An 18,196-nucleotide genomic window follows, 5' to 3' on the forward strand; every position below is an offset into this window, starting at 1 on the left:
GCAGTTTCCAATGCCCTGGATCAATGGCACATTGTGACTTTGAAACAACAGATATATATATTTTCTCACTTTTAGCTAGATGTGTTGATATTGGGAAGCAATGACCACCAGTAACTTTTTTTCTTTCCTTTTTTTTTTTCTCGAGATTAAGTCTTGCTCTGTCACCTAGGCTGGGGTGCAGTGGGGGGATCTCAGCTCACTGCAACCTCCACCTCCCAGGTTCAAGCGATTCTCGTGCCTCAGCCTCCTGAGTAGCTGGGACTACAGGCACCCACCACCACGCCCGGCTAATTTTTGTATTTTTAGTAGAGACGGGGTTTCACCATATTGGCCAGGCTGGTCTCGAACTCCTGACCTCAGACAATCCGCCCGCCTTGGCCTCCCAAAGTGCTGGGATTACAGGCATGAGCCACCACGCCTGGACTTTTTTCTTTTTTAAAATTAATTTTATTTCTATGGGTTTGGGGGTACGAGTGGCTTTTGGTTACCTGGATGAATTGTGACAGAGCAGACACTAATAACAGGCTGTCATTTGTGTCACTTGCATTATGAGTTCTTTCATCATTTCCTTTTTAGTCCTCGCTTTAATCCTCAGCAGTCCTTGAGCCAATGTATTTCTTTTGGTTTCTATTGCCAATAATACCCTCAGGGAGAATCAGTGAAGAACATTTAAGAAGCAAACTCTTTTTAGCTTTTCAGGTTCTAACATGTTTCAAATATTGGAAAGCCCCATGGTTGGTGCCCTCTTCCCTGTGAGGCCTGTGCTGTGAGTGTGGTTGCGTCCCCAGGGCAGTGCCCACCTGGCCTGTCCGGCCTTCAGGGTTCCCTGCGTCTGGGGATGCACCCAGATGCACCCTCTGGGAGGCGGCCCGGTGTGAACGCGTGCTAAAGGGCCCTGACTCACTGGTTCAGCCCCAGAATCTCCTTTGCCAGGCCTTCACATCCTCCCCCTTTCCTCCTTTATTAGAAATCAATTTGGGTTAATTTAAGAAGCTTCTCTGCCAAAACCATACTAGCCTCAGGGAAAGTTCAGTTCATTAGTCACTCAAAGCAGGTGCACCTTATTCTAATACTGTGATGAGTGCTTTCTGCGCAGCTGCAGCAGGGACATTGGGCCTGACTGGAGCTGGAGGAAGAAAAGGTCATTCCAAGGTGGAAGAGGACAGGGTGGGCGGCCTGTGGTCAAAGGGGGGTAATAAAGGTCATTCCTGGGTGGAAGAGGACAGGGTGGGGGGACTGTGGTCAAGGGGGGTTGTTTCCTGCAGCAGGAGAGACGGGGTGCAGCGAGGCAGCAGGCCCTGGGCCCTGCCTGGGAACAGCGAGCCCTTCTGGGATGTCGCTGTTGTTATTACCAGGATTAGGAGGCAGCAGAAGGGCCTCCTGTGGGGCGGGGGGGGGGCAGGAGCCTACACTCCACTTCTGCAAAGCGTCCTGCTGGCTGTGTGTCCCCAGGGAGCCTGGGAGGCGAGGAGTTTCCTCAGGCCTCTGCACTGCTCCCTGCTCACTGCACCCCAGGAGGGGAGGAGGGGGCAGAAAAGAGGCGAGAGACCCACAATCTGCATTCCTGGACACAGTCAACTCCACCCACCTGGCAAGGAGTGGCAAGGAGGCTGTGTCCAGGGTGCTCAGGGAAGCCCAGCCCCAGGGCCCGCAGCTGGGCCCCTCCAGCGGTGCCGCACTCTCTGCTCCTCAGACCTTATCCCCGTTGAGGTTGGACTAAAGCTCTGGACTTCCCAGGCTTCCTGACGATAAATGCAGCCATTAGGATTCACTACCCTCTGCCCTCTCCGCGTGCCCGCTTCCCTCCCTGGCGCCCCAGAGAGCACCCGCACTTTATTCAGAAGCGTGAGAAGCTGCAGGATTGGTCGAGGGAATAACAAGGTGATCCAGGCATCGCCGAATCGCTATGCATTATTTATGAATAAAATTTCTTCCAAGATGTTCATTTTCCCCCTCCTCTCCTCCCTAGAGTTTCAGGAAATGCATCCACTTGTATAGGAAGCGTGTGTCTGGTGATGTCAAGTAGCACATTAGATAATATTCACGGCCCTGTAGAGTGGCTACCGAATTACAAGGAACGGATCTTTTAAAATCTGTTGTATTATGTAGGGGAGCTCAGTTTCCCTCAGCAGGAGACAGAGGGTGCGTTTATCTTAAGAATGCATCCAGAGGCTTGCGAAGGCTCAGGAGAGCCTGCCGGCCCCAGGCAGTCCTTTTTGAATAAGGGGCCAAAGGGGGCCCGAGGATCCTACAGAGACTCTGGGTTCCATCCAGATTCCCTTCCAGCTGGGATGCCTTTGTGGTTGGCTCCTCACTGGGCTCTCTGTAGGCAGAGGCTGCAGGGCACACACAGCCAGGCGGCCACAGTGCCTTGCTCTCTCAGACCCCATCCTGTCCTCTGAGGACATGTGGATGGCAGGTGGGCGGGGGCAGCTCTGGGTGACCCAGAGCCTCTGGGCCCCTCCTGCGTGTGCAGCAGAGGCCTGGCTCCCGAGGTGCTTCTGGGGCACCCCAGAGCAGGCCAGGCTGAGTCCAGAGACGCTGCTGCCCACGGTCCTGACCCCACTCCAAAGCGGCTGTCTCTTCCTTTCTCAGAAAATACGGTCTGCTGCACTGTTCTTAAATACTGCCTTGCTTGCCAGCTACATCAATCCACGGTATGAGCAGAAGCGAAACGGAAGTCCCTGATTAGAAATCACCCTCCAGCACCACTGGTTTTGTTTTTCCCACGCTGCGAAGGCACTGGAAGCAGGACTCCAGCGATGCTGGGCCCCCGCGGGGGATGCGGGTGAGCGGGAGGAGCTGTGGGAATGCCCCACCAGTTATGTGGACCCCAGGTCTGTGAGCTGCAGGCAGAATGCATGCTGGTCTTCAGATTTGTCGGAGCCATCGGCTCTGTGTGTGAGTTGCTCACCCAGAATGAATTCCTCCTGTTCCCATTATCTAAACATGCTGTTTCATTCGGAGTCCGGGCCTGTTTGTTGGCTGTGATTCTCAAACTCAGGGAGCAGCAGAATCATCCCTCTGGAGGGATGGCTAAAACCCAGATTGCCAGTCCTAGCCTTAGCTTCTCACTTCACTGGTCACAGGTGACGCTGATGTTCTGGATCAGGGAACTCCCCTCGGGGAACCCCGGCTCTGGGAAGGCGACCCCGCCTCGCACTCCGGAGGGGGCTGAAGGGTTCTCAGGATGTCCGACCTGCTTGTCAGTGGCATTCAGGAATGGCTGTGGGACCCTGGTTGTTGGTATCTCTGTGAATCCTCTTCTCTTCAGGGAGCTTCTAGAAAGGCCTTCCTGCAGCTCTTTCTGGACACTGGGGGCAGCTGTCCGGTCAGGAGTGGCCACAGCCTCTCCCACGACAGAGTCGAACGTGGTAGGAGGTGTAGGAGGATGCGGCGGAGGCCTGAGTTAAGTCATCCTCGGCACTTCCTCTCAACGCCCAGTTCAGGTAAGAATGATTTGCTGTTGTTCAGGCCAGTCTGAGGTGGGTTTCCAGGTACTGCAGCCCGCAGCATCCTAAGTCACACAGAGTCTTTCAGACGAAAACACCAGCACCTTATGGAAGCAACCTGATGACCAAGGGGTTGTTTCCTCTAAATCTTTACTAATTTTGGCAGGAAGAGAATATGGAAATTGGCATTTCAGTGCTATTTTGGGGTCTAACCCTGAAAACACTGTTCTCACTGGGGCAGGTCAGAGGGGACAGAAGAAACATCCACCTCCCAGAGCTGGACCTCAGGAGGGTCTTCATGACTACTGCCCGCTCTCCTCAGGCTGTGCCTGTGAGTGACACTGGTCATAAGAGCAGGTGGACAGCCCCAGACAGGGACTCGAAGAGCCGGGTCCCAGCGATGCTCAGGAACCTGGCTACTCCAGAAGTATTCCCCGTGAGTGCAGATTCCAGCCCTCACTGTACCCAGGAGAGTCTTCTGAGCCAGCTTAGATGGGTGTAGTGAGAGGACTCTCACACTTTCAGCCCCGGCCCCTGTCTCGCCAGCCATCCTTGCTTCTCTAATGAGTGGGGCGCACACCCCGAGTAGATGTACTGGACAGAGATCTCCACCGAGGAACTTGTGGTATCCACGAGAGGGACATCCTGTGGTCGGCAGAGGCTCCAGGCACACTGGGCGAAGGGCTGGCTCAGGGTTCCCGGCGGCTCTGTGGTTGTGCTCTGTGGCTGCTGGGAGTTGCACAGCTGGACCACTGTCACATCAGGACTCCTTCTCTCCACACTTCAAGATCTCCATAGTGGCTGCCCTGCATTTTCGAGAACCCCCACATGGAAGAGGATGGTGAGAACTGAACTGTGGTGTTTTGGTGGGTAAACCTCAGATAACAGCTGTACTGCACGTGAATTTCTGCTGTGTATTCTGTTGATGTTTGTAAGTGCCCAAATTGTATATATTTTTAATTATTAGTTCAAGAAATCAGAACAAGATTATCATTGTGAAATCTAGGCTTGACCAATACAGGTCATACACATTACAGATTGCCCATCAGCATACTTATTGTTTTCAGTGCGTTATCTGAAAATAACTAGTGCCTTCTCCTTGAATTGGAATTATTTAAAAAATATATCTCCTTTTACCAAACATCAAAAATATGCTGTAAGCCCAGCACTCTGAGAGGCCGAGGTGGGAGGGTCACTTGAACCCAGGAGTTCTAGGCTGCAGTGAGCTCTGATCAGGCCACTGCACTCCAGCCTGGGGGACAGAGTGAGACTCTGTCCCGCTAAAAAAATTAAAATACATAAAATCATGCTCTAAGATGCATTACATGCTTTGCATGTATTAAATCCACCGAATTAATCATGTTGCATTCACAATACAACACAGGCCATGCCCGGAGGTGTGTCTCCTGGGGCTGACGCACTGTAGGCAGGCACCAGGCAAACTACTTTCTTTAGGATGATGGCCAGGTGTTCATTCTGTACATAGAGGACTTACTGCGACAATAAAGCTGGACTGCAACCACCATCGAAAAGAGAAGGCTTTGGGCCGGGTGCGGTGGCTCATGCCTGTAATCCCAGCACTTTGGGAGGCTGAGGCAGGCGGATCACCCGAGGTTAGGTGTTTGAGACCAACCTGGCCAACGTGGTGAAACCCTGTCTCTACTAAAAACACAAAAATTAGCCGGGTGTGGTGGCGGGCACCTGTAGTCCCAGCTACTTGGGAGGCTGAGACAGGAGAATTGTTTGAATCTGGGAGGCAGAGGTTGCAGTGAGCTGAGATCACGCCACTGCACTCCAGCCTGGGCGACAGAGCGAGACTCCGTCTCAAAAAAACAAAACAAAACAAAACAAAAACCAGAAGAGGAGGCCTGAATTTTGTGCCTGCAAATCTTGTGGGTACTCAGGTCTCTGAGCAACGGCAAGCCTGAACATCACCTGTTTGATTCTCTTCTTCACCCAAGTAAGCCCCTAGACCTCAAAATCTTTGCTCCATGTGCAACTGTGCCATGTTATCAAACTAATGTTAAGATATGCATGCCCTACCTTCTGATTTTTGATATCAGAGATGAATAGTAAAAGGACGGGCGTGCATAAAGCTTAAGTCGGGGCGGGGGCGGTGTGAGGCGTACACAATGATGTCTCATAAAGAATGAAGGAGAGCTATTTATTCTCACGGATTCATGGAGTAAAGCAGATAGCCTGGTTTGGAGGCTGCGTGCACAAAATTTTTCATAAACATCCCACAGTGCATCCCGTTGTACAGCAGCCGCACGTTAATTAGAGCATTCAGCAGACACTGCAATGTATTCCACGCACCCAAGTGGATCTTCATTTTTCACATGCAAGGCCTTACTAATTAAAATCAGCTTTGCAATTAAATGTGGAAAATTGTGTTAAACTTTCAAGCGTGGTTAGAAAAAAAATGCAATTATTTTTAGGATATTTTATTTTAATGCAAATGAAATTTCTATCTATGTGAAACCGGTAAAGGGGAGACATAGGAATTCCTATTTTTCTCTCGTCTCCCTCTCTGTTTCTTCTTTTTTTATTTATTTTTGGATTATAGATGCTCCTCTCAGTTGCAAGGTGCAGTGCTCCACATCTCTCAGCCAGCACCTGGCTCTGTTCCAGGGCTTTTAGTGAGTGCTCTCTGTCAAGGCATGAATAATACAGCCCCTAGGCTGTTGGCAGACTCCAAATGAGGCGTGCATACATCAGGAAGCAAGCCCTCCACTTTAGCTCCAGAACAGCCTCCTGTGAAGACAGGCAATTATTCACCACGCTGTGCCACGGCACTCACACCAGCAGGCAAGAGGCGTGAGGAATGGAGAGGGGAGTCTGAGTGAGGGTGTGTGCCACAAGCCAGAGGGACCCCAGTCACGTTCTAATGAAAAGGAAAAGCCATCACTTGAAGATTTTAATGTTTAAGTTTCAAATGAAATGATCTGACTCAGTGCACCCGACATTGGGAAGGACTGCAATGTACTCCCAATACCCGTCACCTAACTTTTGGGTGTCTGTTGAGTGTACAAAGACTCTGACGCTAAATTGCAGGGTCGGAACCCTAAGTTCAACAAACAAATAATTAAAACAGTCCAGTGAAGGCTAAATGGGAACAAAATCCATTAAATTTCAGAAATGAATCCAGAGGGATCACAAAACAGACGTGTGAAGAATGAGGCCTTCCTAGGAATTTCCTCTCTCTCTCTCTGGTGCGTTGGCACTTATACAAAAATCACCATTTGGAAATAAGTGTGTCCAATTCATTCTAAATGTCTTAGCATGTGTATCACTGTCGCAAGGAAGGCTAAAATTCAAATTTCTGTAATCAGTTAATATTAATCTGTAATAAATATTAACAAATTTTGATTATTCCTATTTCTAATTTTTATTGGGAAATTTTAGGAAAAGGGATTTCAGAACAGCAAGTTGACCAGTATTTTGATGATTAAATTTTGTTTCTATAGATAGATTCCATTCTAACCACCAAGTTGCACTTTGTTTTTAACACAAACAGCATTTTATATCAACATGGAAAGCCAAACAAACAAACAAAAAAACAAAAAAACGAATATAAGGCACTAGAATTTTTCATCTTAGTCAAATGTTCAAAAATAGATTATTGCAGACATGTTGACATGTGATATTTTAGCTGGAATACCAGCATCAGTTCATGAAATAATCTGGATGAGTAACAACGTCTCTTTAGCAGGTACTTGAGCCGCACTAAACAATCACCTACACAGACAGACAGGAAGGTGTGGTTTCTTTCAACATGTCCCTGCCCTTCAGGAGATAGCAGGCTTTGGTGTGAGGATGCTGCCAGGAAATGCTGAGCCTCCAGGCCTAGCCCTGCGATGCTTCCCCTGCTGAGGGGTCCGCATTAAGCAATGAGCTCAGTAGCAGCAGGTGCAGCTCCCCAGGCCTCCCACACCGATGCAGCGTTGCTCAAACCATGCCCTTTGGGCAGATTCACCCTACCTATCTCCACAGGGCCTTCCCAGCCAGCAAACTGCTGCGAGGGTGAGGATAAGAAGATGCAGCAGCTTCCTCAATGTCAAGGTTGGTGAGTTCTTAGTAGGCCATTGTTTTCCTACCATCTATCCACAAAACAATAGCAGACAGTACATCGGGACAGCTTCTGTCTTCCATGTTTCAAATGCCTGGAGGTCACACAGGCTGGCTTGCACAATTTGGAGACTGTAACACAGGGAATTACTCTCCCTTGATCTTGGGGACGGAAACTAAATCTTGGGAAACTCACTTAGGATGACTGATGTTTGCTTTGTGAGCTTGAGGGTCGGACACCAGGTTTGAGGCACCTGTGCCCCCGGCCACCTCTGAGTGTGGTGTGGGGAACATGGAGGTGCTCGGAGCAGCTGAATGGACTGAGCCGCGTGCGTAGCCGTCTAACGATGGGCACAGAAACGGGACCGTGCGCAGAAAAGACCACGTGAGCACGTTCACTCGCGATGTAAGAATTACTTCTAGCCCTGCTTATAAAATTCACCGGGTTTCTGTCATATTGATATGCTAATATCGTAACACAAAAACCTCAGTTGGGGAAAGCAAAAGGCAAATTCAGGTGTCTGGCTAATAATGACGTTTCTGAAGATAAATATGTGTCATATTTGTTAGCTTCCTAGGAGGCCTGTCCCTGATGACTCAGGGTCCAAAAATGTTGACTAAGCTTGGATCCCTGCTGGGCAATGTGTGGACATTGAAACATTTTTCCTTCGGTGCCAAGAGTGTCTGTGTCTCTAAGGAGCTGACTGCTTTTATCAGATCCTGGAACTCTGTCCTTCGCCTTTCTCAGCTGGTGCCTTGGTAGCCAAAAGACCCAGAACAAAATGTAACACCACATTAAGACCCCCGATGTATCCTGGGTTTTCAGTAAAATTAGGTGATCATTTTCCTTATGTTTCAAATTTATATTTTGATTTAAGGTTTACCTGTGTAGTTTGTACATAGGCTTATCAGTTATTTCAAATTCTTTATAAACTATTAACACTAGTAAATAACTACAGAGATTATCTTTTGTTCAAAGACATGATTTGGAAATTAATGTAGAACATCCAATAAAATAAATATTATAACCTTACTCCTACCAAAAATTTTAACCAGAGTTTTAAATCATGCACTCCTTTTTAAAATTATTTTCTTTCCCAGGTATTAAGCACTGGTTGATTCTCCTCTATTCTCAATATTGTACAAGCCAACAACTATACAACCATCACATACACACACAAAATCCACTCCAGCCACTTTCAAAGAGACCCAGCACACCACTGAGGAGGGGCTAACCAAGCAGAGACGGCCAGATCCCACCACCAGATCCCACCACCAGATCCCACAGCTTTCTGAGACCCACATCAGATCCCGCAGCTGTGGCAGAGAGGGTGACACATGGCCTCCAGAAACTGCCACAGCGTCTGTCCTACAAAGCAATAATTGTAAACTACAATTGTGAGAAACATTTAATTTCCTTAAAAATCTCCTATGTTGAAAATTAAAGACTAAGTGGCAGGCTGGGCGTGGTGGCTCACACCTGTAATCCCAGCATTTTTCGAGGCTGAGGTGGGCAAATCACTTGAAGTCAGGAGTTCGAGACCATCCTGGCCAACATGGTGAAACTCCATCTCTAACAAAAATATAAAAATGAGCCAGCCATAGTGGCATGTGCCTGTGATTCCAGCACTTTGGGAGGTTGAGGGAGGTGGATCACTTGAGGCCAGGAGTTCGAGAGCACCCTGGCCAACATGGTGAAACCCCACCTCTGCTAAAAATACAAAACTTAGCTGGGCATGGTGGCGCACACCTGTGATCCCAGCTACTTGGGAGGCTGAAGCAGGAGAATCACTTGAACCTGGGAGGCAGAGGTTTCAGTGAGCTTAGATTGTGTCACTGCACTCCAGCCTGAGTGACAGAGTGAGTCTCTGTCTCAAAACAAAACGAAAACTAAACTAAAAAACTCTGAATGGCTGGCATCATTTTATTACTTGGTATTCCTTTCCTAAAAGGAAAACTGATTTTTTACGTTGCTGATGCCCCACATCTACCTCAAGTTGTTTTTGGCAAGTTCCAATACTTCAACACCTCGAAGTACTGAAATACAAGCTTTTTACTTGGCTATTGCTGATGCCCTGTATGAGCAAAATGAACTTGTAGCCTTAATATAAACACATTCATTGGAAACATTTATTGTTAAAAGACCAAAAAACGACATGTGATTTCATCAGAACCAAAACGGAGGCTTCTACTCTTTTGTCCTATTTGGAAAAAGCCTGGTGTCCTATTCCCATCAGGAACCTGACAGCAAATGTCAGCATCACGGCTATGTTCACGGAGCGTGTGCTGGCAGGAATGGGCAAGAATAGCTGTCGGGAAGGGGTAGCTTTTGTAGTCAGTAAATCTTTCAAAACTAGTAAAAAAACAATGCCAGGGCCAGGTGAGGTGCTCATGCCTATAATCCCAGCACTTTCGAAGGCCAAGGTGGGCAGATCACTGGAGATCAGGAGTTCGAGACCAGCCTGGCCAATGTGGTGAAACCCTGTCTGTACTAAAAATGAAAAAATTAGCTGGGTGTGGTGGCAGGAGCCTGTAATCCCAGCTACTCAGGAGGCTGAGGCATGAGAATTGCTGGAACCCAGGAGACAGAGGTTGCAGTGAGCCAAGATTGCACCGCCGCATTCCAGCCTGGGCAACAGAGCGAGACGCCGTCTCAAAAAAAAAAAAAAAAAAAAGAAAAAAAAAACAAAATTTCCAAATTTAAAAAAAAAAAAAAGGCAGATATAACGGAAAACTTCCAAATTTAAAATAGCAATGGTCATAGATGTTAACATATCCATGAGTCTTACCTAATTCATCAAGGGACACTTTTTAAGTTTAAGAAATTAAAATTTTATCCTTTAATTAAAAGTGACTGATAATACATAGACATCAAACAATAAGGCTTAGAAAACGCTCAGTGAGATTCCTCTCAAGAGAAGGCTCACACAGTGACAACATTTCTTTTTTTTTTGAGATGGAGTCTCACTGTGTCGCCCAGGCTGGAGTGCAGTGGCGCGATCTCAGCTCACTGCAAGCTCCGCCTCCCAGGTTCACGCCATTCTCCTGCCTCAGCCTCCCCAGCAGCTGGGACCACAGGCGCCCACCACCACACCCAGCTACTTTTTTCTATTTTTAGTAGAGATGGGGTTTCACCATGTTAGCTAGGACAGTCTCAATCTCCTGACATCGTGATCCACCCGCCTCGGCCTCCCAAAGTGCTGGGATTACAGGCAACATTTCTGCACCGGTTTTACATAATCAAGTCTGCCACTCACTTATTTTAGAACGGAGGAAACCGAAGGCCGTAGACATTACATAAGTTGTCCAGAGCTCCTGGTCCATTAGTGATGCAGTGAAAGCCAGCATCGGGCCAAGGAACCGGGAAATAGTTCTTTTTCAATTCTACCACATTAGATCTCCTAGATAACTGCGTGTATTAAAATATTTGGTGTTCTAATAATTACATACCATATGAGTCATGGCAAAAATGATGACTTTTTAAAAATTAAACAAAATTTATTGGAAAGAGCTCCTGGCCGGAGCATTTCCGTGACTCCTCCCTATCATCCCAACTAACAGTTCCTCTATGGCTCAGGCGCTTCTGCACTAATCAGTCAGCGGCAAGTCTCCGAAAGAAGAAAAAGCCCAACTTGTTTTCAAATCAAACTCTAGGGAGCATTTCTTAAGCAGGGAAAGAGGTCTCAGGAACAGATCCATACACATATTACATGGGACACATCCATTCATTTTGCAGTGGAATGCACCTTGGTTAAGGATAGGAATGTTTCACATTATTTGGAAACATCATAATTTTTCCTGCAAAACGATGGCTATAAAATTAAATGTAGCTCACACCTCATTACAACTTTTTATAATTGTACATTTAAAAATAAGTAAAAGAGGCTATTTGAATTGTTCGTTAACACAAAGGATAAATGCTGGAGGGGATGAAGAGTCCATCTTTCATGATGTGATTATTTCACATTGTATGCCTGTTTCAAAATATCTCATGTACCCCCTAAGTATATACACCTACTATGTACACATAAAATTAGAATAAAAAAATTTTAAAACTTTTAGCCAAATTTAATTTTTTTTTTTAAGACGGAGTCTCGCTTTGTCACCCAGGCTGGAGTGCAGTGGCCGGATCTCGGCTCACTGCAAGCTCCATCTCCCAGGTTCATGCCATTCTCCTGCCTCAGCCTGCCGAGTAGCTGGGACTACAGGTGCCCGCCACCTTGCCCAGCTAGTTTTATTTTTGCCAAATTTAATTTTTATATAACAGTGTGATAAAGTTTAACTACTGACTAATGAATAGATGATTGGGGAAAACGAATTTTTCTCATGGGTGACTAACTTCTTTTGAAAACATAAACAATGCAGTGTTTTAGACTTTTAGATTAAGTGCTGACATATATATTTCTTCATAAAATAATACTTTACTTATTTCAATTATGTAATTCAATAATTTACTATTTTATACAATAACAATCATAATATAATTGACTAAATTTAATCATTGAAATTGCAAAATTATCTGAAAAAGAGCCCACAATTCCTTTGGTTTGTAACAGAGGAAGTCAGACAATCGTTTAATGAGGGGCGCTCATTAGACATTCCTGCCTCCACAAATGCTAGCATGGGGATTTGGGAGTAGTTTGTAATTTTTCTTTTGATTTTACTAAAGAACAATCAAAATAATTGCTTGATGTCACTCATAAGTTAATGTTTCACTAAAAAGGAAACGAAATGCAAGGCCATGAGGATGTGCTGCAGATGCACCTGCTTTAGAATCAGTTTTGTGACCTGGATCTGCTCACTGAGGGTTTGTTAGGCTGGAATGACCTTGGTCTTTGCAACCCAATTTGTAAAAGTAAAGCTAAAAACATATTTTAGCCTGTAAACTCTTTTACCTCATCATAATTGAAACCTTTCTATTGAAAGGCACGTCTTCATGAATAGCATAGGGGAAAAAAAACGCCAGAAAAACATCTAAAGGACTGATGTGTACCTGGAAGTCAGCCACGGGCATGTAACATATAATTCTGCCATGATACATTTTGAGCAAAATCATCACCTTCCCCCTTAGTTTCTAAAGGTTTTCCACACCCATCCCTGTCACAGACCTGAAATGCCAGTATTTACAAGATAAATGTAATCACTGCAGTCCCAAAGTCTTGCAAGCTTGATCTGCCCTGACCTTCACTTGACCTGACCTCACCCTGCAGACGTCCAGATGTAAGAATGGGCTTAGTTTCCCAGGATGAACCTTGTTAAATGGTGGAAATGGAGTCTACAGAGAGGTCAGCAGGTCACATTTTAATTGACCGTTCATTGTTTACCATCCTGCCGCTCCCAGAATGAGGAAGTGAGGAAGGAGAAACAGGGCTCCTTGGTAAGCAGTGGGAGGCTCTTAGGGGGCCATGTGCTGAGCACCACATATGCAGATGGGAAATGAGTTTAAGGCTGGCCTGAATTTGTGTCATCCTAAGGAGGGTCACCTATTCTGCCCACGAGATAGAACGGCTTATGTTTAACCGAGAACCCTTTCAAGAGACAAAGACTGAGTTCCAGTGAGAGAAGAGAAAGCAAGCATAACGTGTATTGCTTTCCAGCAACACCTGCCCACACATTTCATCATTAGGACTAGGTCCCCAAATAAGTCACTTTAGGCAGCACATTGTGGAAAAAAAATGCAGGCATTACCTTCTGTGTCTTGCATATTTGCCACTGACATGACCACTGCCGTCACAGCCAGGGGTGGGACAGCTGCAACAGGAAAGAATGGATTACAGAGTGCCGCAGGCAGGCAGGTGAGACGGAAAGCTTCGGTGGCAGCAGAGAGGTGGGCGGCCCGGACAGAGGAGAGAAATCAGACAATCCAAAGGAGGGGCAACTCGGGGAGGCTTTTTACGAGTAAGTCTCGGGGGAATTAATTTCACCAGTGCAGCGGGGCGTGAGCAGGCCGCCCATGAGTCGAAAGTGCAGTGTGCCCCTTAGAAGGCGTGAATTTTCCAAACTGCGAATGGGGATGCATTTTACCCACATGGCACTAACCTGAACAGCTCTTGTATGGCTGGTTCCACGGGAACTGCAGAGAGATGGAAATAGATAACAATTTACCATCCATCACAAGCACCCCTCTTCCACAGAAAATTACCAAAAGGGTGGCGTGAAAGTGGGGTCAGAGTGAATCGACCTCGGTTCCACAGGACGAAGGCGACCCTGAGCCGGCCTCAGGAGGCAGGGAAGCGCGGACGTACCTCGAACCCCTTTGGACCGCGTGCGATGCCGCTTCTCCTCGGTGTCCACCTCCATCTGGGGATAGATTAGCAGCAGTCAATGTGCTTATCCGGCCTGTGCTGGCCAGCCCTGCAGGGGTGGCTCGCTCTCCCTGGCATTCTATTGACGGGGCTTTAATCCTGTTTCATTCCGTGAAGGGAAGCCCTCTACAAGGGCAGAGGGTGGGTAAGACCGGGGTCAGGCAATCTAAATGTATTATTCAAACAATTATAAACAGAGGGATTCAATGTAGGGAACACTGAGTCAGGAGGCCCTTGCCCTCTATAATGGGGTAGATCTTGATGAATCTTGAAGTACCATCTATTTACTCTCTTTTCAAGAATTTGAAGGAGGCATATCTGTGTGCTTCTGAGTTGTAATTTGTACCAAGAATATAACAGCCATTAGGTTTACAAGAAGGTAAATATATATAATATATATGTATTTTTATATATCTTATGTATATATAAAACATATTTATATATAACATATATTTTGTGTGTGTATATAAAACTTTCAGTTTTAAGAATCTAATTATATATACATTATATATAACATATACATTTATATATACACATGCATATTTTATATGTATATAATATTTAGATTCTCCTTGTAACTGAAAGGTTTAATCTGATTAAGCGGTTAAGACAAGAGGCTGTAGGTATAATGGAAGAACATGTTTTACCATCAGGAACGCACTCTCAATATTGTTTAGTTCCTGGAATGCAACTATCCTCTACATTTATCTAAATTGCTAGGTTTCCTTTGAGACATCTAGACCTTCCACTCATAGGAACTAACACATCTTATACTTGAGACATTACAGATGCTTTTATATTACTTTGTGGGATCTTCACAACATTTTTTTAAGGAAAGTATTTTTATTGTATCTATTTAATACACAAGAAAACTAAAATTCAGACCACCTGAGTTAAAACCAAGATCATCTGAGTATAAGGTTTTGGAGTAGGAACCAAAAATCACATCTGTCTATGTTCCCTCTAAGCCTCAGGAGCACGCTGTTGCATGGCAAATACACGTGAGTACATTTGTTCAGCAAATATTCCCACAGTACGTCAAGTGTCTGCACATGGCAAACTGGATAGCAGGAGAATTCTACTCAAGATGACTGGGGAGTTAAGAAGAGATGAGCAGTAGAAGCTGGCCAGAGCCCCACTGAATGGCCTCTACACCGGCTCACAGGGTACACCAAAGCCACTTCCTCCACGGTTTAGAGGAAGAACATTGGAACTGAGTGAAGAAGACCCATTAGATGCCTGTGGCGCTATTCGATGCACACTCCAGAAAAGAACAGGGTAGACCTGCCGCTAAAATAAGCTACAGCACTAGCAAGGCACGACTCAACAGATACAATACGAACGGCATCAGAAATCCACATGGACAGTGCCTGATTTAATGTTTAAATCAACTAACCAGTAGCTATTTATTGATGAATACTTTGGCTAAGTATTATGGTATCACAGGATAAAAACATACATATAATAAAAACATAAGCTCATTTAATTAGCTTAAAAATCTCTTAATGGGCTATATCTATGAACAGATATAATGATGTGCCAGATTTAACATCAAAACAAAAACTTCAGCAAAGGAGTCAATGGGAACTGGAAGCCGAGGAAAGATGCTCAGGGAAAGCTGTGATCCATGAGAATTGTTTGTGTAGGTGTGAAAGGAAGGAAAAGAGACTGTCTCTATGACTTGTATCTAGAGGCTTGATATACAGTTATTGAGTGAATGAATGAATGAATGAATTAGTCCATTTGCTGGGAATGCTGCAGGTCAAGGAGGTGCCTGAGGTGGAACGTTGGAAAGACAACATTGGATAGTGCACACGACAGGCCTGCGCCAGGGCCATGTGTAGAATTGGAAGGGATGTCCTGGGAGGCCCTGCTGGTCCAGCTGAATAGACAGCTGCTGGCCTTTCTTGAGCATGGGGAGGACGAGTTGCAGATATGTTTTAGAAAAAAACAAGTTAGTGGCAGTTTGAGAGAGGGCATGGTGGGGGCAGGCAGTGCAGTTGGGAGCAAGCTGGGAGGAGACCAGCAGTCGCCTAAGAATAAAGGGCTTGGGCAGTGGCCTCAACAGCATCTGTGGCTTAGTCCCATCGTCAGTCAATTCGGGAACATAGTTGTCTGGGAAAGAAAGAAATGCGTTTCAAAAACTTTCCGATGGAAGAATTCACACAACACAATGGCTCATCAGGCAGCTTTTGGGTTTTCTGCCCTTTCCTATGACTTGAAGATATGCCTGGGATATGAAACTCTGACTGTGGCCACATTACGTGGATTTGACATTTAAATAAATAGCACCCCGAGTAACACATCAATGCTCTGAAATTGCTATTCAACATGAAAATACTTCCAAACACCAGAAAATTCTAGCAAAGGGATGTAGGGCCAAAGTGACATGAGGCAGAGATGAACTAAGAGTCAAGAAGCCTAAAGTGATGGCGAAAACGCCATTCATATCCACGAGAAACAGTGTTTCCTGGGGTCCCCTGCCCTTGTCACAGGACTGGGGATGCAGAGATAATGGGGTAAAATCGTATTCTTTAAGGAATTCAAAATTGAATTAAAACCTTTAATGAAGGCCTATACGTTGAGAAACATTCTCCAGGGGCTGTAGTGGAAGCTTGGATGAGGCTTCCATTGGATTCCATGGATTCCATTCCACCATTCCATTGGATGAGGACTAGAAAGAAAGAGAAATTTCCTGGAGGAACTGATATTTGGGCTGAATTTTAAAGGTTAATTGGATGTTTCATTCTGGTTTAGTCTTGGGAGGGTGTATGTGTCCAGGAATTTATCCATTTCTTCTAGATTTTCAAGTTTATTTGCATAGAGGTATTTATAGTATTCTCTGATGGTAGTTTGTATTTCTATGGAATTGGTGGTGATATCCCCTTTATCATTTTTTATTGCATCTATTTGATTCTTCTCTCTTTTCTTCTTTATTAGTCTTGCTAGCAGTCTATCTATTTTGTTGATCTTTTCAAAAAACCAGCTCCTGGATGAAGTTGAATCCCTGAATAGACCAGTAACAGGCTCTGAAATTGAGGCAATAATTAATAGCCTACCAACCAAAAAAGGCCAGGACCAGACAGATTCATAGCCGAATCAGAGGTACAAATGTCAGAGGCACAAAGAGGAGCTGGTACCATTCCTTCTGAAACTATTCCAAATAATAAAAAAAAAATGGATTCCTTTTCCCTAACTCATTTTATGAGGCCAGCATCATCCTGATACCACAGTCTGGCAGAGACACAACAAAAAAAGGGAATTTTAGACCAATATCCCTGACGAACATCGACGTGAAATCCTCAATCAAATACTGGCAAACCAAATCCAGCAGCACATCACAAAGCTTATCCACCAGGATCAAGTTGGCTGCATCCCTGGGATGCAAGGCTGGTTCAACATACTCAAATCAATAAACATGATCCATCACGTAAACAGAACCAAAGACAAAAACCACATGATTATCTCAATAGATGCAGAAAAGGCCTTTGACAAAATTCAACAGCACTTCATGCTAAAAATTCTCAATAAACTAGGTGTTGATGTGACGTATTTCAAAATAATAAGAGCTATTTATGACAAACCCACAGCCAATATCATACTGAATGGGCAAAAACTGGAAGCATTCCCTTTGAAAACTGGCATAAGACAGGGATGCCCTCACTCACCACTCCTATTCAACATAGTGTTGGAAGTTCTGGCCAGGGCAATCAGGCAGGAGAAAGAAATAAAGGGTATTCAATTAGGAAAAGAGGAAGTCAAATTGTCCCTGTTTGCAGATGACATGATTGTATATTTAGAAAACCCCATCGTCTCAGCCCAAACTCTCCTTAAGCTGATAAGCAACTTCATTGAAGTCTCAGAATACAAAATCAATGTGCAAAAATCACAAGCATTCTTACACACCAATAACAGACAGAGAGCCAAATCATGAGTGAACTCCCATTCACAATTGCTTCAAAAAGAATAAAATACCTAGGAATCCAGATAATAAGGGATGTGAAGGACCTCTTCAAGGAAATTAACAAACCACTGCTCAATGAAATAAAAGAGGACACAAACAAATGGAAGAACATTCCATGCTCATGGATAGGAAGAATCAATATCATGAAAATGGCCATACTGCCCAAGGTAATTTAAGATTCAATGCCATCCCCATCAAGCTACCAATGACTTTCTTAACAGAACTGGAAAAAAACTACTTTAAATTTCACATGCAACCAAAAGGAGCCCGCATTGCCAAGACAATCCTAAGCCAAAAGAACAAAGCTGGAGGCATCACGCTACCTGACTTCAAACTGTACTACAAGGCTACAGTAACCAACACAGCATGGTACTGGTACCAAAACAGAGATACAGACCAATGGAACA

At 45.2% G+C, this 18,196-nt stretch overlaps 1 protein-coding gene across 21 annotated transcripts in view; it reads right to left on the reverse strand.

Moving 5' to 3' along the window:
* The window catches only part of MYT1L (myelin transcription factor 1 like), a 548,227-nt gene that overhangs the window by 171,993 nt on the left and 358,038 nt on the right, over positions 1-18,196 (reverse strand). For all 21 annotated transcript variants that reach the window (XM_017860335.1, XM_017860329.1, XM_017860334.1 and 18 more), the window contains 3 exons: positions 13,766-13,820; positions 13,560-13,593; positions 13,209-13,271 (listed from right to left, as the gene is read on the reverse strand). In XM_017860335.1, coding sequence (XP_017715824.1) covers positions 13,209-13,271; positions 13,560-13,593; positions 13,766-13,820 — 152 coding nt within the window. The remainder of the gene's footprint in view (positions 1-13,208; positions 13,272-13,559; positions 13,594-13,765; positions 13,821-18,196) is intronic.

This window comes from Rhinopithecus bieti, unplaced genomic scaffold (genome assembly GCF_001698545.2).
Source record: "Rhinopithecus bieti isolate Rb0 unplaced genomic scaffold, ASM169854v2 scaffold_51905, whole genome shotgun sequence".
Classification (NCBI taxonomy): domain Eukaryota; kingdom Metazoa; phylum Chordata; class Mammalia; order Primates; family Cercopithecidae; genus Rhinopithecus; species Rhinopithecus bieti.